General features: G+C 31.6%; 3 protein-coding genes across 7 annotated transcripts; 1 reads left to right on the top strand and 2 right to left on the bottom strand.

Moving 5' to 3' along the window:
• Positions 1-643: 643 nt before the first annotated feature.
• LOC112728889 (uncharacterized) lies at positions 644-5,529 on the bottom strand. 2 transcript variants are annotated; one of them, XM_025779224.3, is made up of 4 exons: positions 5,131-5,529; positions 3,259-4,229; positions 1,532-1,579; positions 644-1,442 (listed from the first exon to the last, which is right to left on the bottom strand). In XM_025779224.3, the coding sequence occupies exons 2-4, from the start codon at positions 4,225-4,227 to the stop codon at positions 1,005-1,007; spliced, it is 1,455 nt and encodes a 484-aa protein (XP_025635009.1). In that variant the 5' UTR covers positions 4,228-4,229; positions 5,131-5,529; the 3' UTR covers positions 644-1,004. The 2 variants fall into 2 exon arrangements, with proteins under 2 accessions (XP_025635009.1, XP_025635008.1); XM_025779223.3 differs by having other exon boundaries at positions 3,259-4,221; positions 5,131-5,407.
• A 92-nt stretch (positions 5,530-5,621) lies between these two features.
• Positions 5,622-9,454, top strand: LOC112728888 (large ribosomal subunit protein eL24). The gene is made up of 5 exons (XM_025779222.2): positions 5,622-7,693; positions 8,388-8,463; positions 8,561-8,662; positions 8,855-9,003; positions 9,120-9,454. Exons 1-5 carry the CDS (start codon positions 7,683-7,685, stop codon positions 9,274-9,276), a joined length of 495 nt encoding a protein of 164 aa, XP_025635007.1. The 5' UTR covers positions 5,622-7,682; the 3' UTR covers positions 9,277-9,454.
• Positions 9,455-11,464: 2,010 nt separating this feature from the next.
• LOC112728887 (putative homeobox-leucine zipper protein ATHB-51) lies at positions 11,465-13,727 on the bottom strand. 4 transcript variants are annotated; one of them, XM_025779218.3, is made up of 3 exons: positions 13,425-13,727; positions 12,666-13,021; positions 11,465-11,961 (listed from the first exon to the last, which is right to left on the bottom strand). In XM_025779218.3, exons 1-3 carry the CDS (start codon positions 13,522-13,524, stop codon positions 11,650-11,652), a joined length of 768 nt encoding a protein of 255 aa, XP_025635003.1. In that variant the 5' UTR covers positions 13,525-13,727; the 3' UTR covers positions 11,465-11,649. The 4 variants fall into 4 exon arrangements, with proteins under 4 accessions (XP_025635003.1, XP_025635004.1, XP_025635005.1 ...); XM_025779219.3 differs by having other exon boundaries at positions 12,666-13,015; XM_025779220.3 differs by having other exon boundaries at positions 12,666-13,003.
• Between the last annotated feature and the right edge of the window lie 1,282 nt (positions 13,728-15,009).

The following is a 15,009-nucleotide window of genomic DNA, read 5'->3' as shown; positions in this document are numbered from 1 at the left end:
TTATTCATCAAAATTCAAACATGAAAACCATGATCATGTGTTTGCTGAACAAAGCACATGCTATGCATCTCTCTTTCTCCCTATATATAGGGACAATGAATATTCTGAACTATGGCCTATATCATGTAACATCAATTTATTCAGCCAGCCAATTGCATCACAAGAAAGTTAAAAGGGAAAATAAAAGAACAAAACAAACAATAACAAATCCTTATCCTATTAAGTAAAGACGACTACATCAATCAAAAAACAACATTGCACTCTATCATGTATTATGTTTACAGTGATACTATTTAGGCATAGATCATCTTTGACCATTTCGTGAATAATCTTCCTAAAACCTTTTGCCGATAAAATAAAACAAAGGTCTTAAAAAATCCCTTAAATCAATGTCTTATTTCCAATTATTTTTACTTATTATTCTCAATTCTCAAGATAATGTTTCTTGTTTAAAATAGTTTGATACTAATAATTGTATGACATATGCTTAGTAAACAATATCCTTGTAATAATTGTCTAATTTCCTGTGATAAGGTTTCAATCATTGTGACCCAACTACACTTTTTAAATACAAGTGCCTCAAATCAATATCTAGTTTACGGTTGATTTTTTAGTTATGTAGTATTGAGAAAACAAAGAACAATTAAAGAATAAACATGGTCTATAATGTTTTAATATCCAGAATATCAATCAGTACAAGATGACATGAGAATGAACACTGTTCACAAACAAGTCAATGGTAACAAAGAACAAAGGTAAGACCCTTGATTCTATATCATAAATGTTGACCTTTTCAATCCACCTTTGTCTAAAACACTGAGCTGTGTAGAACACTTGCAGGGACTAGTTTGTATTTTGCCTGGATCCAATTTGAAAACCAATCAATGGCCCCTCGCAACAACATTGAGCGACCGAGGAGCACGTCTCTGTCTTAAATGTGCTCCAGAAGCATGCAAGTATTTCATAGAAACCGGCTGCATATCAGGGTTCTAGCTATGGATGAACTACTTGTGGCTATGGCTTCCTTGGAAGAGTTTCTTAGATGGGGAAGCCATGACTGATTTGGTATCTGTGTTGATTGCTATGTTTCCCATTCCTGCTTCCATGGCCTCCCTATCATCTTTGTCCTTTTTCTTTTGGTCAGAAATGCCAGCGTTGGCTCCAGGCAGGCTGTGATCAGAAGAGGCGACGGATGGCTCCAAGAGCCGTGGACCGGCATTGATCCACGGATGTTGAAGGCACTGCCCAGCAGTTGGCCGTTTCTCGGGAACAAAGTCTAGAATCGGAACCAGAAACTCAGTAATGTCATTTGCATCTCGCTCGCTAAAATCATACTTCTCCATGAGAACCTTGTTCAAGGGCCAGAACCGTAATCGCCTGATATGCCTTAGATCCCCATATCTATTAAAGAAATCGCGAGAGTAACGGCCTCCTAATGCAATCTGAGAATTATGATGCACAAACATGTTAGCCTTAGCCATGAATGTCATGAAAATGATTGATTGAGAAGTACACAGAAAAGTATTACTACCTTCCGCGGCATCATTCCAAGAAGTTCCATCATTAATGCCAAGTGGTCCTGAGACAAATTATAGAACAACATTCAGAAACTAGAACCAAAAAATGAATGGCAACAATTGATCACTCCCACCAAATAAAGCTGTAAATCTGGCATTGAATTTGATAAGCACATCTCTATTGTTCTTTTTGAAAGACCAATATCCAATCAATTAAAACCACACACCAACCAAACCATTTGGTGAAAGCAGCAATGTATGCCTCAATTAACTAATATGCATTAAGTTTAGGAAAGGGCGATAGTGATTAGGGACCTCAAGATAGCATCCTATAAAAGGGACGGCGACAAGTTAATAATCATAACTCGAGTGGCAGCAAAGGTTTACTCTATGGAATTTTTTAAGTTTGAGACTTGACATTATTAGAGGAGGTGGCTATTATCATAAACCATATCTTCCGAAGTTTAAATTGTTCGGTAGCGGGCTAGAGGCACATGAACGGATTTATACCATAATACACACTCCTCACTGTGAGGCTTTGAGCTTGAAGAATGGACATCTATAAGAACAGAGGCAAAAAAGGATTGAGATATGGATCATTTGATTATAGAAAGAACCATCTCTCTCACTGGTACTAACATATAAATAGTTTTGTATCGTAAAAGTTGAATAAAGGACTGTGGTTCCCCATCAGACATGGACTAGGCTAAGCATTATTCTCCATATGCCAGCATGGAGGAATAAAATCCCAAGTTATCGTGTGAAATCTCCCAAACCTGAATAGTTTGTATGAATCTCCTTAACAGTTTTAAAAAGAAACAAAATCCAAGAAACACTTTCACTGCATGAATGGAAGGAGTATCGGAGGCTTGTCATTTGCAAGTAGCGCTTGAGATAGTCAGTTTATATATCACATAAAGCTGTTCAAGATCAACAACACCTATAGTGATTCTATTTTCTTTCTCATCCAGCACTGTGCTACTTGGATCCAAAATAACAGCATATTTACATTTACCCATGCACATCGCCTCTTCACGCCACACAAGAATGTACCAGTAGAAAAAAAATGTATATAATGAATAAGACACTAGATACTCCACAAAATGTTATTAAAAAAAAAAAGAGTTGGAATCATGAAGTGAACACCAACCAATGTTTTACTCATTCAGCTCCATATCCTACAACAAAAGAGATCTACATCCAAAAAGAACTAGCATTCCTTCCCAACCAGAGCCATCAAAGCTATGCAAAAACCAACGCCTGTCGCTACAGTATCTTCTTTACTTTAGACTAATTGGGTTGCTTGTTGGGATTTGATGACCAATAATACATACATATGTAATCCTTTCAACCAATAAAGAAGTTTTGAAAATAAAGAAACCATGAAATTTATTTACTAAAACAAGCTACTCATTTCATGCTGAACTAGCTAATACAGATAGTAGGTATCTTCCTCATTCTACGTGGCTGAATTGAATTTTGACTAACAATCAATGACAGACTTCATAGATATATAATACTACAACTCTTCTATCATAGTTTTAGAAATTTCAAGCACCTAAAGCTTTTCCAAAATTCATATGCATATTATTCACACACTTGACTTTTAAAATGTTATCATTTGTAAGTTCCATTCAAATTTTAAGTTTCAATATAAGGACCTGAAAACCTAGAAATTCTCATCATATAAGTGAGAATAATCACACATTCTAATCACACATTGTAAACATAATATACACACCTCATCCCGATCGAAGTTGTCACCACTGTGAGGATCAAATAGAACATCTCCCGTGGCAAGCTCGAAACAAATGCAAGCAAAGGACCAAAGATCTGCAGAAGTAGAATACTTCGACCCAAGGATCACCTCTGGGCACCGATATTGTCTTGTCTGGATATCATTTGTAAACTGTTTATATGTCCAGCAAGCATTACCAAAGTCAACTAACTTGCACTTCAGATCAGCTGATGCCAGCAGCTTTTGTCTCATTGAACGGCTTCCCCTTTTACCACTCTGTTCTTTTGACTTTGTTCCATCAGCATCTGATAACCGATGGGTCCCTGTAGAACTGGAAGCTTGTTCTTTTGCAGAACTTGCATTTGGAGACGATTCTATGGCACCAGAGGTTTCAGGATTACCATCAACTCCTTCTGAAGCTTCCTTCTCCACACATCCGTGTGCTGCCTGCTTAGCTTTTCTTTTAATTTTTTTCTTATGATTCTTGAGCAAATCCCCATTTGATGTTTTCAGGTCTTTTGCACCTCCAGACTCTAGCACTGTCTTATCTTTACTATTTGGAAGAATGAGAGGAGTGCCCGACTTTCTAGGATCTTTGGACGGATCTATCATTGATAAGAGAAGGATGTTTTCGGGTTTCAAGTCAGTATGTATAATAGAAAGCTGCTTATGTAAGTAATCCAATCCAACCAAAATATGAAAGCATATCTCTTTAACCCTACTAATAGGCATCCCGCGGTAATCAGAATACTTTATAAGAGTTAATAGATTATCGCCAAGGTATTCAAAGACCATGCAGACATGCTGTCCATTCGGACCAGAATGCTTGAAATGGTCCAAAAGCTTCACCACACATTTCTTATCCTCTGGGTCACCCTCCGCAATCTGTTGCAAAATTGTTATCTCATCCATTGCCGCCTCAGTGTAATGCTGAGCACTCTTTTGAACCTTCAGAGCTACATAGTTCTGCATATCTCCATCAGAACATGAAAAATTATATTCACACACCAATTATGTGGAAAAAAAAAAGGTTAAAAAAAAGTCAAGCTAAAGAATTGTAAAGATGCCAAATAATTGTTTGCTTACTAGATTACAGATTTTCAAGCATATTTAGTTTTCCATTTGAAAATATTTGAATTTTCACTTATACAATGGTTTTAGAGCTCCAAATAAAAATCCACACTCATTCTAACTGCACAAGCATATAGCCGAACTCAAAGTAGCCTGGTAGTAATAAAATTGCAGTTTTTCTCCAATACTATTGAATCCCTCACATAGGGTCAGGCACTAAGACTAAACAATGATTTGGGGCATTAGACTAACTAACTCAAAAACTTCTATGGGTTCAAAACCATATTATAATCCAAAGCTTTAGCTTCCTAAGCGAGCAAAAAATTAAAACAGAAAAAGGGAAAATCTTTTAATCACAAATCACTAAGCAAACAAGCTTCAAATCATCTTCAAAAATATCTTATTTCACAACTATAAACTTCAGGCTCAAAAGTCAAAACCACATTTTAATCAAAAGCTTAAGGCAGATAAAAAATCTCAAACACGCTTCAAAAACATTGTAATTAAAGACTTCAACTTCCTAGGGCAGATTAAAAAACCAATTATTCACTAATCCTAAACCAAGCACACTTCAAATCATCACCACAGCTCTAAACTTTTTTTAAGCTTAACAAACACATTATAATCAAAATCTTAAGCTCCTAAGGCAGCTAAAAAAACACGAATTCACTAATCCCTAACCATACACACTTCAAATATTCACCAAAAAGTGCTTATCTTCACAACTATAAACTCATTCCAATGTAAGAAATTCTACAGAGCCCACAAAAAAAGCTTCGATTTTGAAAGAGAGTGAGTGATTACAGAGTTTTGCGTGTCCCAAGCGAGCCAGACAGTGGAGAAGTGGCCCCAACCAAGCTTGCTCTGAACGACGTAGCGGCCATTCTTGAAGGTGTCGCCGATTCTGACGGCGTGGTAGCCGCCGCGCCGGTAGTCCTCCGTTCCCTCATCCTCCGACGTAAAATCGCTGCTATCGGTGGTTCTCTCTTCTTCCGGCTGATTATCCCCCATTTTCCCCCGATCGATGAAGAAAGAAGAAAAATCAACGATAAGAATAAGAAGAAAAATATGTGTGTGTATGTGAAATGAAGAAAGAGATTAACAAAAATGAGGGTTTTGAATTGAAAGGGGTTAGTTGGCTTATGGAAAGTGAGATCTCGGAGAGTGATGAGTGATTATGGAACCAGCAAACGGGCTCGTTCCATTGGTGTTTCCGAGGTGGGGGTGTTCTTTGTGAATTGAAAGAGAAACAAAAAATAAAAACAAAAAAGTAACGAAAAAAGGTTAATAATATTTAAAAAATTTAATTTCGATACACTGTCAAATTAAAATAATTTTATATGTATAACTAATTACGTATTAATAAAAATAATTATCTTTTATAATAACAATATAAATAATCATACAAAGAAATAAATATGATTGTACAATTGTATAAAATATTTTATATTATTAGTATATTAAAATTTTGAAAAAAATATCATTAGTTAAAAATTTTGGTTTTTAATATTGTTTGGTACAAAATATATTATTCATATGTGTATAAAAGGTTAATTATCTTATGAAAATACATATTTAGTGTGCATATAAAAATACATACATATGCATGCTTATTAATATAAGGGTAAAGTATATTTTTTATATTTAAATTTTGATAAAAATTTTAAATATATTTTTAAGTTTTATTTTGTTTTAATTTTGTCCTAAAATTTTTTTATTTGTATTAAATATACTCCTGACGATTAATTTTTCAAAAAAATTAAAACCAATTCAACAACAATTTCATAAGAACAACTTCAACACAAATAAATCAAGCACAATTTTTATATATTATTATTAAATTGATCTTAAATTTTTTAAAAATTTAATCGTCAAAAATATATTTAATGCAAATAAAAAACTTTTGGGATAAAATTAAAATAAAATAAAATTTAAAAATATTTTAAAAAATTTTACCAAATTTCAATAACAAAAATTATACTTTACCCTTAATATAATCAAGAAATATCACAGTATATTTTATGATCTAGCTTGAAGCCTTGAAGGGTAACTCATTTCTATTCTCACTCTCCTTCATGACTCATGGGAAACTATTTCTTAAAAATGTTATGATGATGTATATTTGGTATGAATTATGATAGAGATAAAATCAATTGATTGATTAATTGATATTCTTTTCCCAATATGTACTCAACATCCACTTGTCTTTTTGCCCTTTTTCTCTTATTATATTTATCCACTATCAACTATCATCTCAAGAGCATTTTCCTTTTTATTTTTATTTTCATTTTCTATGATTGAGTGCAATTATTTATCCTCCAGAACAATCATTATCCACCTACTTCTTCTAAAATGCGGGTTGATTGTGTTATGGACCTCATAGACCTAACCAAATTAATCAAACCATTAACTCATTAAGTACCTCTTTGTTTAAAACAATACAATAATAATTTATATTATAAAATTTTTAAAAACTTTTCATAAAAAATTTCCTCATAACTCATAAGAATTAGTAAAAAAAAAAAAACTCAATAGTTACTTTAATTTTTATATTACAATAAATGTATTCATTTGTTTTAAAATTTAGTTAAAATTTACCCTAAAAGTTATCCATTAAAAAAATATAAACTAATGTTAAATTATTTAAAGATATAGGTATTTTTTTTTTGTTATAATCTTACAGAAAACATATAACATATGAAAATAATTTAAATAAGTGACTAATACTTTAGTAATCTAAATTAATTACTAATATTTTAGTTTCTTTTTATAATAACAATTTACTTCAAATTAACTGCATTATTGACTTTAAGCCATGCCTTTTTTTAAAAAAATTATTCAAATCATAATATTTTAGTAAGTATTAAATTTTATCGTGTCTTTTATTAAAAATGATATAATTAAGATATATATATATATATATATTTAAATCAATACATATTACACGTATTTTTAATAAAATAACAATAAAATCTTTTTTATGAACATAATCAAATAAAAGAATTTGGCAAATAAAGATCTTCCACCCGTGGATAGCAGGGTTTATGCTAGTACATATGTAACTGAAGCATAATTCCAATTTTTCATTACAAAAATAACCAATGAGCCTATAACTTCTAGTTTGGGCTAGAAACTAATATTACGGCCCAGATAACCATGGAAGTAATTGGGCTTGGCCCAGTAAAAATACATGGGCCGAGATAAACTCCGGTGGCATTTCCGTGATATTTGAAGAAATGAAGGCTATTTATTGAAATTTTGGGGTATATATATAGTCATAACTGAACATTTGGGTTCTAGGGTTTCTGCGTCACAAAGGAGATCGAAGAACACGCGAAGCAGCTGCAGCAGCAACCATGGTGCTCAAGTACGATTTTTTCATTCTTTTACGAAATAAGGATCTCTGATTCTGTTTGAAAATTTTCATACTTACTTTCATGTTTTTTATTTTTGGAAATGTTGCTTTTTTTTTAAAAAAAATGGTCTTAATTGGTTTTGATTGATTGATGGCTATTCTTTTGTGTTTTTATTTTAATCTGTAGCCGGGAATAATCAGTTCTGGTATGCTTCATTAAGATTTTGCACTTAGAACTTTGACATTGTGAAATAAATTAGAAAAAAATGTCAAGGTTAAATTCTTTGCTGTTTGATTCTGTTTTTTGTAGCTGGGAATACTCAATTTTGGCATGCTTCATTAAGATTTTGTTCTTAGAAATAAATTAGAAAAAAAATGAGAAAATATCTTTGCTGTTTGATTCTGTTTTTTCAATAAGGCACTAACATTAACATAAGTGGTTTATGTCATGTATGTTTGAAAATGATTAATAAGTGGTTTATAACATAAGATTTTAATTATTATTATTTCCATCTTGAGTAATGATTAAGAGTTTCATTTGAAAATCTTGTTGAATGTTGATTATGAATTATATACTAAAAGACATAAGATGAAGCTGCTCACAAAAGAAAGGGTCCATTATTGAAGAAGTGTAAGGCATTGTTGCTGTGGTGTTATGAATTGAATGAGTTCTGTTCACTGAGTTTTGATCTTTGGTGCATTCCAGGACCGAACTTTGCCGTTTCAGCGGCCAGAAGATCTACCCTGGCAAAGGCATCAGATTCGTCCGTGGTGATTCACAGGTTTGTTTGTTTTAAATTTCGCTGTGAAGGTGCTTTTTGCTATGATTTATTGGCTATGGGTTATTAATCTGAAGCTGTTTGTTTCTGGAATAACTAGGTCTTTCTGTTTGCCAATTCCAAGTGCAAGAGGTACTTCCACAACAGATTGAAGCCGTCGAAGCTTACATGGACAGCCATGTATAGGAAGCAACATAAGAAGGTGAATTCTTGATCGAAACTATGTGTGCGTGAGACATTAAACAATATGTTAATACTTTTTCTTGAGCTAGTCATTGGGGTTCTTAACCGGACTCAATTGCTTGATACTGATTAATGTGGGTGAAGTTAGAATGCCATTCCATTTAGTTTCATTGCATCCATACTGATATGTATCATTTTACACTATCTATAGGACATTGCTCAAGAAGCTGTGAAGAAGAAGCGTCGTGCCACCAAGAGGCCTTACTCCAGGTCCATTGTTGGTGCCACTTTGGAAGTTATCCAGAAAAGGAGGACTGAGAAGCCGGAGGTTCGAGATGCTGCTAGAGAAGCTGCTCTTCGGTGAGTTTTTTCCCTTTTGTATTCCATGTTTATGTATATTCGCTGATAATTATCCAGACATCATTTGCTATGCTACCCTTAGTTATCTAACCATATGAGGTCATTATGCTTTGCAGTGAAATCAAAGAGAGGATCAAGAAAACAAAGGATGAGAAGAAGGCAAAGAAGGCAGAAACTACGGCAAAGTCCCAAAAGTCCCAAGGCAAAGCTAATGTTTCCAAGGGTGCTCAACCTAAAGGCCCTAAGCTCGGCGGTGGTGGCGGCAAGCGCTGAGGCCCCAGCTTTGGTGTTCCCTTTTTGGCTTAGCTTTTACAATAGAGTTGTTTCCAAACTTTTGTACTGATTTCATTCACATCATTGATCTTTTGTTTTGCTGTTTTAAAACTTGTGTTTTGGAGCTTAGAATGTGCTGATTTTCCAATGGAGGCAATTTTTTCAAGTTTTCCAAAAATTTTCTTCCATAATTCATTCAGATCTTATATTTTGTTTCTTCTCTTAATGTTGCAAAGAGTGTATCCTTTGGTTGAACTTCCCAAGCCTACCCCAAAGTTTAACTTAAAAAGTTCCTAAAATCCAAGCTGAACTTTACAACAAATTGGTATAACATGTTGTCTTCTACTATAATAGGGACATCCTTCTTTGTGAGTAAATGTTTTTTCTAGTTTCTATTCATTTGTACAAAGCGTTCATTCATATTTCGAAATTTTTAATCGGGATTTCTTAAAATAATAGCTAGAAGTTTTAATTTTGTTTCTGAATTACCATGAATATAACATTTTAGTGTACCTTAAGTTCTAAACGAAAAATTATTTGATTACAACAACAAAATAAGCAAAGAAATAAACCTAGCCATTGGGAAATACAGAAAAGAATGACAACTCAATATTTTGACAATTACCAAATCATTTTTTTTTTACCCATACTGGGCTGTGACTACCGGAATTTCAATAAATTTGCTGAAAATTTTAGTTTGACCCCAAATTAACAATCACCAGAATATTTTGACCTCAAATTAACAATCACCAAAAATAATTGGTTGGGCTTCGGTGTTGATACACCACTTTTGTTTTGTTTTGTTTTTTTTTTCTTTATAAGAAATGTATAGTTAGTAGGACATCTATCTTTAGTGTAACTATTTAAAGTGAGATCTTCACCCAGTCACAAAAAAAAAAAAAATTGAAAACTCAAATCTTCAGTCCTCAAATTAGAAAATTCTTCAATATTATTTTTTGGTAGATGCTTCTTTACGTGAGAATAACATTGTAAAACATTAGATTATTCAATTAAATATATTCAATCAAACATATCAATTCATCTAACAATTTACAATATAATCTTTTATGTGAAGACATCATCATTGAAATATCCACTTTATTTTTTTGGTGTCTCTTCAATATTATAATTACTTTTACATTTAATATTATCATTCAATTATATATTATAAAATATATGACTAAAAGTTAACAAATTATTTTAATAATAACATATTATTAACAATACACAATATTTACATACATTTTAATCTGTTTACTTAAAAAAAAACACTAAAATTGATTTAGATGTTTCTCTAGATTTTTGAATTTGTTGGGTTGCAGTCACTTGTCACACTCATAATTGGTCCCATCGAAGATTAATTAGCCCATGTTTATTAGTTATAGAACAAAGTCTCCATGTGTTGCCAACATCAAAAAGTGACTGAATTAAACAAAAGAAATTACTACTAAAGAAATGAATTAACTGATCCCCAAAACTGAAAGATTCAACCTTTCTAGTTTCTAGTTTCAAAGAAGAAAAGTATATTTACTCAAGTTAGGGATAAGTTTAAAATTGGAAGCAACAATAACTACTCTCTGAAAAATTTGTACCTTTGTGGGCATTGCCACTGGGCATGAACAATCACCTTTCTTTTATTTATTTATTTATTTATTTTTGAATATATTTGGGAAATGAAATTATTATCTCTCCATTCTTACACGCAAACTAATTGTCCTTTGGCAATTCATATTCATAAACCCAAATAATAATGCATGAAGAACCAAATTTGAATAAGAAAAAGAATCTAATAATAGCCATCTCTATATTTTAGGGTTTGGCTAGGGTGAAATTTTGCTTCTAGGAAAGGAAAAAAAATGATTGATAGATAAATGATTTTTTTTTCAGATGTAATATATTTATAAACAATTATAAATATACTTAATATACCATCTTAAGTATATAGAGGATAATTGAACAACCAACAACCATTAATATGATAATAACTTTATGTTTTTCACATTTCTCTCCATTTCTTTGTTCTTAATCATAGAGGTAATATTAAATTAAAAGAAATTATTTGTTTAAATCTTTTCAACAGATAATTTTCATCCATAAATTAAAAAAATTCAACAAATTAGCATAAATTTAGTAGGTAACAACCAAAACACTTCATGCAATTATATATATATAAAAGTGACTAATTAAGTTAAATAAACATAATAACTATATTATACTCATAATAATAATAATGTTATAATTAAGGTACCAACAAGAAGATCCTAATGATGTGAATATCCTATGAAAAACTGGATTAATTTCCCTGATCATCTAATAATTAATGTACCTAGCTAACTAATTAAGCTGAAACATATTAGTGATAATACTAATTAATTAAGGGTAATAAGGAACAGCAGGCCAATAGGGAAGAACTGTTGGTGGAACTGTAGTGTTGTAGTCTTCAACAGTGAAAGAGCAATTTCCATTATTATTATTATTATTATTATGATTATGAACAATGGAAGCAGTAGCTCTTGAAATTGATGATGATTTGTTGGTGTTGGAACAGCGTAGGGCCTCAGAAGTGCTTTCTACAGTAGTCTCATCACCACCACCACCACCTCCGCCAGAGATTTCAGTGTAATTTGATATCTGAGTAGTTCTACAACCTTGATGATCTCTCAGTATTCCCTTCAATTTCATTACCTGTTCATCATTCAACCACAGTAATCAATGTTTCTTCTCTTCAAATTTCAACAAACCAATAATATTGTTAGAATTTATCTAACTATATACATATATAATTACATTGAACATTTTGTTAAATTTCTGGGAAAAAAAGTAGAATAAGAAGATAATAATATACGTGAAGTTGTTGTGTTTAGGCTGTTGTTTTACATGATACAAGATTCATGTTATTTATAAAGATATTTTTAACTAACTTCATAAATATCTATTTATTAACTACTAGTCATTACTGATTTAACTCTTAACTGCTAACAACTCTAATAATATTTTAATACATTTATTTAGAATTTTTTTAGCACCAATTATGATGGATAATATGCATGTGATACTACAATTTATGTTTTATCCGGTGATTAATTAATTATCCTTATTATAATTATAATAAGGTGGAAATTCAGGTGTAGTAGATTTTACGTGAAGTTGATAGCTGAGATTCGTTAGATAATTTGACTGATTTGACTAAATTTTTTATTTAACGACTCTCAACTATCAACTTCACGTAAAGTTGACTGCACCTGAATTTCCATCTAATAATAATATGGACATATATGGTATTGTTGATGAATGTAATAAGTGTGACATAAATAAAATGATGATTAAAATGAGCATAAATTACACTACTATGGTGCAATGATGATGATGGAAATGAGGAATAATGAAACCTCTTGTTGAAGCTTTTGTTTCTCCTTGGAAATGAGATCAAACTCTTGTTTGAGAGAATCATACAAATGCTCAAGTTGCTTAGCCTTCCACCTTGCACGTCTATTTTGGAACCACACAGCAATTTGGCGAGGTTGAAGCCCTAATTCCTTTGATAGCTTCATCTTCCGATCAGGATCCAACTTTATTTCCTTCTGGAAGCTTCTTTCTAGTGACTCCAGCTGTTCATTTGTTAGCCTCTTTTTCTTCTCCATCATTAAGTTGTTGTTGTTGTTGTTCATTTTCTCCATTGATAATGTTGCTGATGATGATGGACCCTCCACCATTGCTGATGATCCTCCTTGTTTCATTTCTATTCCTTATTATTAACAAATCATAATAACAACTATACATAGTGATAATAATAATTATTAGGGTTTCAATTGCAATTGGAGCCTAAGCAAAATCATATATATACGGTGAAACTCAGATGCAGTTGACTTCGCGTAAAGTTGATAGCTGAGAATCGTTAGATGAAAATTTAGTCAAATTAGTCAAATCATCTAATGACTGACAGTTATCAACTTCACGTGAAGTCAACTGCACCCGAGTTTTCACCTATATATACAGTGATCTACACATAACATAGAGTGAAAGTGTGATAGTATTGCTTGTACCTCAAGTTACTATTCATATATGAAAACAAAAATGGATTCTAGAGTTTACATGCTATATATGGTTTAGAAGAAGAAGAAGAAGAAGAATATTATTGTTATTATTACCTGGGTAAGGGTTGGTGTAGGTATAGTTGTAGAGGAAGCTGAAAGAAGAATCAGGTCGAGGAACAAAGGATCTAGTGCTGCCATTATTATTCCAATCCATGGATATATCTCTATCTTTTGAGCTTGACACTTTCACTTTCTTGGCTTGTTCTTGCTATGTGATGTCTCTCTTAGCTTAATTCATATATTCCCTTCAACTTGGATCCTACTGTTTGTTTCTAAACAGAAGAATTTATCTATGTTATATAAAGGGGCCACACTCAATTGGGAATGGACCACAAAACCAAGCAAGAAAGATAGATAGATTATTAGATATCTGAGAAGGAAGCAACCAAAGCTTCTATTCCCTCTCTTTTTAAACCACTCAATATAATAATAGTTATAGCAGTTCAAATCTAAATTTAGGTTTTGAAATTGTTTGATATTATGATTTTACATAAGTTAAGTAGTTCTAAATTTTTTTATTAAATTGGACGGTTTTATAATTTAATATGAATTTGTGTTTTTTAGTAAATATCTATTTTGATTTTTAATTGTTTGTTTGAATATTATTAAAAAAATTATTTTTATTAGTAATTTATTTTATTTTTAGTGACAATAAAAAGAGTCACTAATATATTTATTTATAATTAAACATTAGCCGTCTTATATTTTGTGCTAAAAAATTTTAGCGACAATTATACAATTAACAGTAAAACCTTTTTAATAGTGACAAAAAATTATATAATTGCTATTATAATAATGATAATAACAGCAAATATATATTTGCTGCAAAAATATAAGTTAAATAAGATATATAATAGTTATTATATTATTGTCATTAAAAAAAATTTTTAATGAAAAAACAATATCCTTTTTTACAATTCAAAATTCTCTAATCAATCATCAATCACTCAATTAATTGGTCTAAACGATTTTTCATACATCAACAAATTACAATATATAAAATCACTTAAACTAATTATTTAAATTATTAGTAGGTACAAGTTTTGTGTTTGAAAGAAATGATGAAGTACTAGAAATAGTATTTACTTTTTTTTGTTGTTGGATTTGGCTAAGTTGGTAGTGGGGTTTTAGGGGGCAACAAAGTTACAGTGTTAAATGCAGTAAGAGAGAGAGAGAGAGAGAGGACAATAGTCAATAGGAACGGACAAGGCGTGAAAAAGGGGAGGAGGCATATGTCAGTTGGCCCCCCCTTCTTTGGCTGCCCTTCTTCCCCCTCACCCTCTCATCCTTCCATGCCTTGCCAGGGACCATTTTCATTTCTCATTTCTCATTTCTTTTATACATGGATGCTAACCTAACCCTACTTTTCATTCAACTTTACTTAATCAAATATCAATCCTACATTTTTAATTCACTAACATATATATCAACCTATTGTATTATCCTATGTTGATAGTAGAAATTTACGTGCAGTCGACTTCATGTAAAGTTGATAATTGAGAGTAGTTAGATGAAAATTTAGTCAAATCAATCAAATTATTTAACTGCTTTTAACTATCAATTTCACGTAAAATCGACTGCACCTGAGTTTTCACTGTAATTTTAAGTTATTGTATATTTTCAGGTAGAAATATTTTTA

Source organism: Arachis hypogaea, chromosome 12 (assembly GCF_003086295.3).
Source record: "Arachis hypogaea cultivar Tifrunner chromosome 12, arahy.Tifrunner.gnm2.J5K5, whole genome shotgun sequence".
Taxonomy (NCBI): Eukaryota; Viridiplantae; Streptophyta; class Magnoliopsida; order Fabales; family Fabaceae; genus Arachis; species Arachis hypogaea.
This window is presented reverse-complemented; position numbering and strand designations above follow the sequence as displayed.

Coding starts and splice junctions, on each gene's coding strand:
- LOC112728889 (XM_025779223.3), bottom strand. CDS start 5,337: ATGGGGGATAATCAGCCGGAAGAAGAGAGAACCACCGATAGCAGCGAT. Junction 4,222..5,130: donor CTTGGGACACGCAAAACTCT/GTAATCACTCAC, acceptor GGAGATATGCAG/AACTATGTAGCTCTGAAGGT. Junction 1,580..3,258: donor ACAACTTCGATCGGGATGAG/GTGTGTATATTA, acceptor AATTTGTCTCAG/GACCACTTGGCATTAATGAT.
- LOC112728888 (XM_025779222.2), top strand. Junction 8,663..8,854: donor ATAGGAAGCAACATAAGAAG/GTGAATTCTTGA, acceptor CACTATCTATAG/GACATTGCTCAAGAAGCTGT. Junction 9,004..9,119: donor GCTAGAGAAGCTGCTCTTCG/GTGAGTTTTTTC, acceptor TATGCTTTGCAG/TGAAATCAAAGAGAGGATCA.
- LOC112728887 (XM_025779218.3), bottom strand. CDS start 13,524: ATGGATTGGAATAATAATGGCAGCACTAGATCCTTTGTTCCTCGACCT. Junction 13,022..13,424: donor CTACACCAACCCTTACCCAG/GTAATAATAACA, acceptor GTTAATAATAAG/GAATAGAAATGAAACAAGGA. Junction 11,962..12,665: donor AACAAAAGCTTCAACAAGAG/GTTTCATTATTC, acceptor AATGATGAACAG/GTAATGAAATTGAAGGGAAT.